General features: G+C 43.4%; 1 protein-coding gene across 1 annotated transcript; it reads right to left on the bottom strand.

Annotated features, from left to right (window-relative positions):
* Positions 1-4,575: 4,575 nt before the first annotated feature.
* On the bottom strand, positions 4,576-11,190 carry SDE2 (SDE2 telomere maintenance homolog). The gene is made up of 7 exons (XM_084202011.1): positions 11,044-11,190; positions 10,070-10,187; positions 9,425-9,536; positions 8,748-8,917; positions 7,295-7,406; positions 6,284-6,683; positions 4,576-4,865 (listed from the first exon to the last, which is right to left on the bottom strand). The coding sequence occupies exons 1-7, from the start codon at positions 11,167-11,169 to the stop codon at positions 4,647-4,649; spliced, it is 1,257 nt and encodes a 418-aa protein (XP_084058137.1). The 5' UTR covers positions 11,170-11,190; the 3' UTR covers positions 4,576-4,646.
* Positions 11,191-11,503: the final 313 nt, after the last annotated feature.

The following is an 11,503-nucleotide window of genomic DNA, read 5'->3' as shown; positions in this document are numbered from 1 at the left end:
AGCTGGCTGGCTCCTTGTAAACAGTCCTCTTCTCTTCACAGAGCCCAGACAGGTCTTTCAAGAGCTCCTTGCTGCTTTCTGCCCTGCAAGTTTTGTACAAATTCCTGATTTCCTTGTGCCAGGTTAGAGAAGCAGGCCAGGCAGCTCCTGCCTTCAGGCCACCGGGACACTTTCCAAGTGTGAAAAACGCCAATCACTTGCTTTTTTAAATTTTAAAAGTAATAAAATGGTTATAAATATAGTAATATAATTAGAGTAATAAAAATTTGGACAATTTGGATTAGGACAATATGAGACAATAAAAACAAAGAGTTACAGACAGTCCGGGTACCTCTTTCTGGGCAAAATAAGCCCCAAAAAGGACCCACGTTAACAGAGGAGTAACCCTTAAAAACAACAGCCTGTTGCATATTCATACACCTCATCCATGATGCATAAATTCCATTCAAACACAGGATTCTGTCTGGGCAGTGTCAGCTTCTTCCTCTGAATCCTGGCAGCATCTTCAGGGCTGAGCGAAGCAGGAAGAAGTTCATTTGTTCTGATAATGGAGCAATAAATTCTCTTTCTCTGAAAGATTTAGGTGTCCTGTGGCTGCTGTCTGGTGTCTGCTGTCTGCTGTCTGTTTTTCCTTTCTTAAAAAAAACCTCACATAGCATAGTTTCTATTTTAACATTATGTTATAACCTAAAACTCTATTTGACACACTACTTAAGAAAATTAATACAGCATAACTTTCTAACACAGCACATATAATATTCATTTCAATATTTGTGAAAAGCCAATCATAAAATACACATTTTTCACACAAGCATGCACAGCTGCTGGCTCTAAACCCGGACTAACTACCCTGGCTTAACCCAGCCTCTGGCAGAGCTGGAAAGCAGTGGTGCCTGTCCAGCCCCTCCTCTACAACTGGGTGAGGTCAGAGTTGTCACCTCCCTCCCTTCAGCAGTCATTAGGGATGTCCATCTGCAGAGCCACCATCAGTGCTCCGCTATAACCACTATAACCACGCCAGCTCAGGTGGCCGTGCTAACAGGGGTACAGGCATTACCATCTCCAGATAGATGTCTTGGAGACAGCTTTAGGATTTAAAAACAGCATCTTCCTGAGAATAGGCATCGCTACAAACCGACCTTTCAAATGCCAACATTGTCCAGAAAGCAAAATGTCTTGGGATTGATCGTGGCTGTTCCAGGAGCAGGCAGGATGGTGTAAAGGTATGAAAAATGTGTATTTTATGATTGGCTTTTCACAAATATTGAAATGAATATTATATGTGTTGTGTTAGAAAGTTATGCTGTGTTAATTTTCTCAAGTAGTGTGTTGAATATAGTTTTAGGTGATTACATAATGTTAAAATAGAAACTATGCTGTGTAAGATACTTTTTTTCAAAACAAAGGACTCCCACTGAGATAGCAGCCACAGGACACCTCAATCTTTCAGAGAAAGAGGTTATATTGCTCCATTATCAGGAGAAACAAACTTCTTCCTGCCTTGCTCAGCCCTGAAGATGCTGTCAGGATTCAGAGGAAGAAGCTGACACTGCCCAGACAGAATCCTGTGTTTGAATGGAATTGATGCATCATGGATGAGGTGTATGAATATGCAACAGGCTGTTGTTTTTAAGGGTTAATCCTCTGTTAACGTGGGTCCTTTTTGGGGCTTATTTTGCCCAGAAAGAGGTACCTGGACTGTCCCTAACTCTTTGTTTTTATTGTCTCATATTGTCCTAATCCAAATTGTCCAAATTATTGTTACTCTAATTATATTGCTATTTTTATAACCATTTTATTATCATTAAACTTTTTAAAAATTTAAAAAAACAAGTGATTGGTGTTCTTCCCAAAGGTGCCCCCATGTCCCTCCTCCTCAGCAACACCCCCAGAATTTGGCTCAGGTGCCCTGTGCGGGAGGAAGGAGGCTTTGGCAGCGCTGCTGGGATCAGACCCATCCTCCGCGTCAGCCCAGTGCCACCTACAGCAGCCAGAGCAGAAGCTGCAGCACCGGCAAACCGATGGAAACAATTCCAGCACCTCCAGTAAAAGGCATGCTCACATCACTGAGTGGCCTTTGAGGAACCAGAGCAGAAGCTGCAGCACCAGCAAACCGATGGAAGCAATTCCAGCACGCTCCAGCAAAAGGCGTGTTCACATTGATAGTAAAAGATTTTAAAATCATAGAAAATTCGGGCAGTTAGAAAGAAAGTTAGGCTTAGCAGGCCCTGGGAAAAATATTAAAGGCCTTGTATTAGCTAGATCATGTGAAACTACCACGCCTGTGTATTCAGTATATGATAAATGATCTAATTGTTAGATGTCATTAGATATAATTATTGTTTAAAGAATCATGAGAAACTCTAACACACTTTTAACACACTACTTAAGAAAATTAATACAGCATAACTTTCTAATATAACACATATAGTACTCATTTTAATATTTGCAAAAAGCCAATCATAAAATAGGCATTTTTCACACAAGCATGCACATTTGCTAATCATGTGAAACTGCGCCTGTGTAGTCAGTATATGATAAATGATATAACTGCTAGATGTCATTAGATATAATTATTGTTTAAAGAATCATGAGAAACTATATTAGGGGTTTGAGGGGGATCATGAGAAATCCATGCTTGGATGAAATCAGTGTATACAATAGAACAATGTAAGTTTAATAATTAATATGTAAGCTATATAATGATGGAATATAAAACATGTTTGGCTCGAAACCATGCCGGGTCTGTGCACCCCTGACACCCAGAGCTCTTCAATAACAGCACCTGCATATAATAGTTCTGTGAATATGTGTTCCTGAGCACTATCAGCATCACTGAGAGGCCTTTGAGGAACTTGTTTGTTAGCACCATGCAGGTGAGGACAATGGAATGGAGCCTTCTGGTTGAAAGCTGGCAGCTTTGTTGTGTCTGCTGCTGGTGGTACTTCTAAACCTCCAGCAGTTCCTTCCCTCTATCACCTGTCCTGTTCCCTGCTGGTTTATGTATTGGATGTACTCATCTTTCTTTCCAGGGAAGAGATGGATCTGTATGAAGCGAGGAAAAGCCCTCCCTCAGGCTTGTGCCAGTGTTTTCACTCATTACTTTTTTCAGTCAGTAACTCTGCAATGCCAGTGAAACACGAGGCACTGCTTAGGTGTTTGAAATAAATGCATTTAAAATGACACTTCAGAAGTGTGACTTCTGTAAGTCACACCACTTGCTTTTTGGGGAAGCGATTCCGTAGGAGAATGAATCTTTTCTCTGGGAAGATATTCACAGTTTTGGTGCATTTACAACCAGAAACATCTTTGAAATCTAAAGCTACATAAATACTCAGGAAAAGACAGACACAGGCTGCAAACTGCATTATCCTCCTGCCCTGGACTAGAAAGATCACCTCTGTTCTGATGCCATTCTCTCCTACAGAAATTGTCCATATAACACTGGAACTGGTTCAGTTTTTTTTTTTTTTCCCCAACTGTTGACTTTCCTGTTCTTGTCCAAATTCTTCAAAAGCTTCAAGCACTTCACCTACTTGTTTCTCTTCAGTTGAAGGATCAGTCCAAGTCCTGTTGTTATCCAGCTGTTTTCAAAAGGATACCCTTTGAGCATGTGAAAGTCCTGAATTGCCAGTGGGCACCCCTCTGGCTCTCCAGACACAATAATGCTCTAGGCTAATCCTCCATGTGGGAAGAACCTAGAGCAAGTGCTTGTTCCTTTTTTAACTCAGCAGGAGCTAAACAATTCCCAAATAAACTTGCCAAAGTGTGGAGCTGGTTCAAGGCACAGCTGTTGCCCTCTAAGCTGGATTTGGGCATTGCTTCTAATTCTGGCACTAGTGAAGATGCAGTTGGTCAATAGTGTTTGGTGCTAATGGTGGTTTAAAATACCCTAACCAGTGTTTTATGTAATCCTGCTTCTGGCTGGCAGAGCCACATCAGGGAACTGATTTGGTTTAATAAGGAACCCACAACACTAAAGGCAAGTGTGTGACACACAGGGTAGGCTTGGAAGTGGCTGCATCAGTAAAACTGAAGCAAGAGAGAACTGTAGTGAGGGGAAATAACTTGGGTAGGAGTTGCCAAAACACACCACTAACATGGTCAATTCACTTTTGTCCCACACTCCCCTGCCCATACTAGAGAGGAGCTTGAGTGTGCTCAAAGAGCTGGAGGCTCTTTTGTCCCACACACTGTCACTGCCTTTTAGAGAGCTGGTGACATCAATGGTCTGCCACCCGGGCAGGGACTGCCAGATCTAACATCCCCACCCACTGCATTTACACCAGCAAAACTTCAACATGCTAAGGTGACCTCCCAAACACCCTGCATCCCAGTTTCCTAATGAAACAGTCAGTAAACACACCCATTTCCTTTCCAACAGAGTGCACTTGTCCTGTCACAACCTCCATGAGATGTGATTTGCAGAGCCTCAGTGTTTCTCTTTTCCCTCCAGTACCCAGTGGAACAGATCCCCAAGCACTGTGTCTATGATGATATCCTTCCCACCTGTCCATCCTTTCCAAAACTCTTGGCAATCTTGTGGATGTGAGTTCAGAAGCTGGGGATACTCAGTTGAAAGGATACCAAGAGCTTTTATTTAATAACATCAAATACACATGCAAAAAAGGTAAATATTCCCAAATCTAACCAGAGGCTTTCCCTTTAGGGGGCTTTGCAAATAGGGATGGCTTGATCTGGTCTCTAGACAGACCTCTCACTGAAAAAAGCCTTGCTGCTCTTTCCTTCAAAGTGCCTCCACATTTCAGTCCCAAAGACATCAATCCCATCTTCAGCTTCTCTAAACCCAGGGCTTCCAGTTCAGCAGCAGAGTTGAAGGCCAGCAGGTCTATTGGTTCTATCTCCTGAAAAGAGAAAAAATATTTAAGAAAAACATTCAAGAAAAACAGGAGTTCAATTAATTTGGACAATGCTCTCAGGCACACAGTGTGATTCTTGGGGCTGTCCTGTGCAGGGCCAGGAGCTGGACTTTTGACTCTGGTGGGTGTCTCAGAAGGTTCTATGATTATTCCAGGAAAGTCCAATACTACCAAGAAAACTGAATGAAAAACATCAGTTTGCCATCTTGCCCAGCAGTTCAGCAGCTTAACCTCAGCTTCCAAAGCCACATCAAAGCTGACAGCCCCTTTTTAGCCTGATGCAGAATATAACCAATACACCTCCAGCAGGAGCAGGAAGGAGGATAAAAGTAATTTCTAATGTAGTTTACTGTAATTAAATAAATTTATTAAGAAGCATCTCTTTTTAGTAAGATTAACCCCAAACCCCAAGTTGTGAAGTTCACATCTCATCCTGCCACTAAAAAAAAATGAGGATTAAAATTTAATCTTCAAAGGAAATTGGTATATTTGCAAATTGACTGAAGGTAAAAAGGATCCCTACAGATAGTCTAGTCCAATCCAGAGCCTTGTCTACAAAAAACCATGGAATAGATGGGATAATTCAACTGCTGGAATTTACTAACACACTATAAAGGACATCAAAATCTAAGCCCATGTTGTTCAATATGTAAATGCACATACTGCTCTTATAGTCTGTATCTAGAGCACAGAATAACAGCAGTGGGAATGAAAGAACTCCCCTTATGTACTTGGCAAAAACAATTCTTGCCAGTAAAATCAGAACCTTTGTCCTGCTAAGTATACAAAAACCCAACTGGTTACCTCATTATTCTCACCCTACTTCTAAAAAAAAAAAGAAAGAAAAATTCATCAAGGACTACTATAAAAATATTTCCACCTGCAATAACAATCTGCCACAGCATTGGTGGAGTTTCCTGTTCTAGGAATAGAAAGTCTCACAAATACTGAGCAAAAGGTAAACAGTGAAGAATGGTAAACATCCTGTTTAAAACTTGCCAGCTCTAATAGTACAGTAGATGACAAAGTTCTAATTGATCAGATTGCATCCTTGGTCTTTTCCCCACTGAACTGTAATGAACTTTCACACATCAGAGCTCAGTTGTTGCCAGAGACTGACTTTACACCCAAGGGGAAAAAAGGCAGAAAATCCCAGTAACTCCCTAGCCTGAAAAAAAGAGCTACACTTTTTTTTTATTGCTAGAGTAAGCCTAGATTCATTATCCCCACAAATCTTTAACAGTAATATTATCCAAGGACCCATAAAGCAGAAGTATTGCTGCCAAAAATCAGTTGGGCTTTCATCAATCCAGTGGGAAAAGCTACATTGCTGGAGCTTGTTTGCTTCTTCAGCTCTAAAAGCAGCTGAAGACACACCACATTTTGTCCTGCTTCAGACTTACTGTGCTCTGTGACTGGTTTGTTTCCTGTGCCTTAGCAGGAACGTTTTCTGGCTCTTCTTTCTGGCTCTTCTGAGTCACTCTGTTCTTTCCTTGGGTGTCTTCCTTTGGGACCTCTGTCATTTTGCTGTTTTCTTCAGACAGATTTTCAGCCTGCCCACCTGTGCACACTTCTCCTTGCAGATCTCTTCCAGGGCCTTCTGCCTGCTCCAGTGGTTTCTCACTTGCACTGGTAGATGGACTGTCCTCTGCTGAAGCCACAGAGCTGCTTGAACACTCATCTGAATTTCCAACACTTCCATTAGCACTGCTGCCTGATGCACAACTTCTGTCAGATGCACAAGGGGAGTCATCCTTATTGTCATCCTCACAGCCTGAGCTTGTGGCCTCATTCAACCCTGGCCTGGCATGGGGAATATGTTAAAAATTAACATGCATCTATCTTAACTTTTGGTCTTTTAAATAATTTTTTTTTAATTGCCACATTTCTCTTTCCAAAACCCTCTTCAGAGAGATATAAGGAGCTACTCTAACAGCTATTTAGGTTAGTTTAATTAATGGAAGAGCTATCAATATTGAAAAGGAGCTACAAATGCCCAAAACAGGTATTACAGCATTCCCAATACAGAAATGACTGGAATCTTTGACTTCTCTTCCATGTTACATTAGATGAAAGATGCCAGGGGAGAAAACCAATCTTTTAAAGTTCATTGTAAATTATAATTAATTTATGAAGAAAAGGATAATATGAAGTAGTAGAATATAATCATTTAGAAGAGGTGGGGGAAAAAAGTGTCTGTTTTTACAAATGAAGTTTGTCTGCTCCATCTGGGACAGAACTATAGGAAAGCAGAAATGCTCACTTTCAGTTCTTTGATTTAATCAATCACTTCAGTTTTCTTATTTCTATTTCAGTCTACGTCTCAGACTAGACTCTGCTTACTTGTATGTATCTAACTTTACATCCTTTTTAAGGCTTAAGGCTGGAGTATAAAAACAAGGTATAAATCTTACCAAGGACATTTTCTTTTTTCGGATTTTGTTTCGCTCTTCCCAGGCTCACCCAGCCGCTTCCGACCCTTGCCACTTTCTGATGACACTGCTTTGCTGGCAATAACCTGTAAGCCTTCAAAACAAATTTGAAAGTTTCAGTAGTGCCAGAATTCAAAGAAATGCCCTCATCAGAATACAATTAATATCTGGTGTAAATTCTACTTATCTTTTCACTTTAGATGCAATTTAAAACATTAGTGGAAAAAATCACTATTGATGATACAGACTCAAAGCTTGAACATAAACTGAGTAGCAGCAAAACCTTTCCTACATGGATTTACTAAGAGTCAATTAAAATTGGATTCCTGAACTAGCAGGTTCTTCATCCTATTCAGCCTCAAGTTTCACTATCTAGCTGACAGCAAAAGAACAATATAGGGATAAACAAAGTAACTACAACGACCAGGAAGTGAAACAAGGTATTCTGCAGCTCGATTCGATATCTAGTTCTTATGTACAACCCCGTTATAGTTTCACTGTGTAATTATTGCTCAACTAGCAACACCACCTTCACAGAATCTGGCTCTTAATCTCAAAATTAATCTCAATTTTGAACTCAGAATCTGGCTAGGTGACCAAGCTAAGCAAAGTGAAGCATCACTTGTATCGTGTCACGCAATTCAGTGTGTGAAAAATGCCTATTTTATGATTGGCTTTTCGCAAATATTAACATGAATATTATATGTGTTGTGTTAGAAAGTAATACTGTATTAATTCTCTTAAGCAGTGTGTTAAATATAGTTTTAGGTTATAACATAATGTTAAAATAGAAACTATGCTATGTAGGATACTTTTTTTTCTAAAGAAAGGACTCAAACTGAGATAGCAGCCACAGGGCACCTAAATCTTTCAGAGAAAGAGAATTTATTGCTCCATTATCAGAACAAATGAACTCTTTCCTGCCTCACTCAGCCAGGATGATACTGTTAGGCTTATGAGGAAGAAGCTGACACTTCTGACCAGACAGAATCCTGTGTTTGAATGGAATTTATGCATCATGGATGGGGTGTATGAATATGCAACAGGCTGTTGCTTTTAAGGGTTAATCCTCTGTTAAAATGGGTCCTTTTTCGAGCTTGTGCTGCCCAGAAAGAGGTACCCAGACTGTCTGTAACTCTTTGTTTTTATTGTCTCATATTGTCCTAATTCAAATTGTCCAAATTATTATTACTCTAATTGTATTACAATTTTTATAACCATTTTATTACTATTCAACTTTTAAAATTTTAAAAACAAGTGATTGCCGTTTTTCACAAGTGGAATTTAACAGACACTGCAGACAGACAAAAAATTAAATCAAGCAAATTTCGCTGAAATTAACGATTTCATTTAGCTGAAAAGAAACGATTCTTTTTTAGATTTTCCTACTGAAGCGAGGCCAGAGAGGCTCTCGGCGTGCAGCGTGCTGCCGTACCGATGCGCAGCGACTCCTCCTGGCGCTCGGCCATCTCGCGGTACTGCCGCTCGTACTCGGGGTCGGTGAAGGTGTGCCGCGGCTCCGCCAGCTTCCGCTGCAGCCTCTCCAGCCGCCGCTGCTCCTTCTCCGCCTCCCGCTCCGCCTGCTTCTTCACCCACTCCGCCATCCTGCAGCGACACCAGCCCACATCAGCGCTCACAGCTCTAACAGCGGCTCCTTGCTCTGCACTGCTCCCACCCCTGCTAGGCTGGGAGGCAACGGGAAATGACAACAGCGCCCAGCGGAATGGCTGAGGAAACCGACAGGGACTCCTACAGAGAGGAGAGCAGGGCTAATTTTGAAAGCCAGAAACAGCAGTTAAGTTCACACATCCCCAGGACTGTGGTCCTGCAGCTTCAGAGAGAACTGTGAGAATTGCACACGAGGAATTGTCAGAACAGTCCCTCAGACTCAGGCTGCACTAAAATCACATCTATTTCTGTAATAATAGAATTACCGTCAGGAAAGCCCTGCTGGCTTCCAGTCCATCTGCACTTAAGATTTCACTTTTGCTCTTTTTAGTACTCAAAACAGCATTTCATCGCTACAACAGGCAGCCACTTGACCTCTTTGGTTAACAGTGAGCTACAAGATGAGGCTGTTTTATCATTTCAGCTTCTGAGGAAATGTCTTACGCTTTCTCATGGTTGACATCCCTCAGTCTCCTTCCACTGAGATCCCGACACGCCTCTCTGTTTGTTGTCTTCTCGATCTGAGCACCCAGGGCTCGCAGCATCGACCCAAATCCTTCCAGAGGAAAAAAGTAAACAGGAATTAGCTACACAGAAGCATTTTGTCAATGTAAGGAGTCCAGCTTAGGTTGAATTCTTTAGTGCTTTGGCTACTGAGATCTTGGCATTTATATATATGTTTTTTAAATAATAGAAGATAAAGTCAATTAGGTCACCTAACACAGCCAAATCACAGACTATCTGTACCTGAAATATTTGTCCTAAGTGACCACTGAATGAAACTAGGCAGCCTAAGGTGACAGGTCCTTTTCAACCCAATTTCAACTCTCAAGTCACTTTGGTGCGTGCTACAGACTCCTAATAACAGAGATAAGCTGAAAATGGATGTGAGGAAGATCTGGGCTTCATCTTCCCTGGTCAATCCTCAGCTTTGTACAAACACTTTGATTTTAGCTCAGAGACTTTGTATCAGTCATACAGACACCAAGAGATCTGTCAGTACCTAAGGACTCCTGCTATCAGTACAGGCACAGCAGCAGTTTTCTAACCTAAGAATCTAATCACCAAGAAGCAGGATAAACAACAAACCTCCTTTTCCAGCACAAAGCCTCGGCTCCAGGCTATAAACAACTCCACTCTGCAACTCATCTTCATCGCTGACAAGTCGCCCATTACACTTCACATACAAGTTTTCTTCTGGGATGTTCTAAAAATGCAGAAAAATTGAGTCAGATCATTGAGCCAGAAAAAATGAAACATTCTGACAAAGAAAATCATTAAGCAGTCATGTTTTCTTTCTTCCAGAGGAGCAGAAATAAAATCAGACAATCTGAAAAGGACAAACATTCTCTAACGGTGCTTGTTTTAATTCCTGGTTACCAAAGGACTGAATACAGTCTAAATCAGCTTGCAAACATGAACAGGGAAAAACTGTGTTATGGGAAAAATTCAGAAACAACCTGTGATGATCTGACCATAACCTTCATTCCCTGTCCTCCAGTGCCACTAGTGGGAAGGAGAGAAGAGGAGAGAAAGAAAGAGGGAGGGGAGGAGGGAAGGCGTTTTTAGGATTTCTTTTACCTCTCATAATCCTACCCTGACTTTGACTGGTAATAAAAGAAGTTCATTTCCCCAAGTCAAGTCTGTTTTGCCCGTGATGTTGACTGCTGAGAGATCTCCTTGTCCTTATCTCGATCTTTGACCCCTTTTGTTACATTTTCTCTCCCCTGTCCAGCCGAGAAGAGGAAGGAGAGAGCGGCTCTGGGGTGCGCCTGGAGTCCTGCCAGGGCTCACCCACCACGATGCGCATGTAAATATAAACACACACACATATATATAACGTAGCGAACAGGCTACAGGGCTCTCTTACAGCAAACTCTGCTGCTCAGCTAAGCGACAGCACCGAAGGCAAGGCACGCACAGGCGCGGATCGCCACCGCCCTGCCGCGGGTACCGGCGGGCAGAGGCCGCGGGCGGCCTGCGCAGCACCGCCGGCACCGGAAGCGCAGCGCCTCCCGAGGCCGGAGGGCCCCACACCGGCTCCCCGCTCCCGCGGCACTCACCAGCTCCCGGGCACGGTCGCGGCGGAGGCAGAGCACGGAGCCGCCCCCGGGGGGCAGCGGCAGCGGCCGCGCCCGCGGCCCCAGCGGGTCCCGCACCCAAAGCGGCTCCGGTTCCAGCGCCGCCATCGCTGCGGCCCGCGCGGTCACGTGACGCGGAAGGGGGCGGGGCCACCGATCCGCGGCCGCGCCCCCTCAGCCCCGGCCCGTTTTTATCGCATTTTATAGTTCGCGGTTTCTTATGCGGACGGTTCAAGGCGAATCCAAGGAGCCCCGCCGTTCCAATCCGCGGAGTTCGTGCAGCCCGGCGGGTTGTGCAGTCTTTCCCGAGCCCGTCACGGGCGGGTCCGGGCCGTGGCTCTTGTGGCGGCGGCCGCGGGAGAGCGGCGGGGGGAGCGCTCGCGCCCCCTCAGGGCCGGGGGCGCCGCGATGGCAGCGCCGAGCGCCGCGAGTGCGGGAATTG

Source organism: Fringilla coelebs (assembly GCF_963513975.1).
Source record: "Fringilla coelebs genome assembly, chromosome: 3".
Taxonomy (NCBI): domain Eukaryota; kingdom Metazoa; phylum Chordata; class Aves; order Passeriformes; family Fringillidae; genus Fringilla; species Fringilla coelebs.
This window is presented reverse-complemented; position numbering and strand designations above follow the sequence as displayed.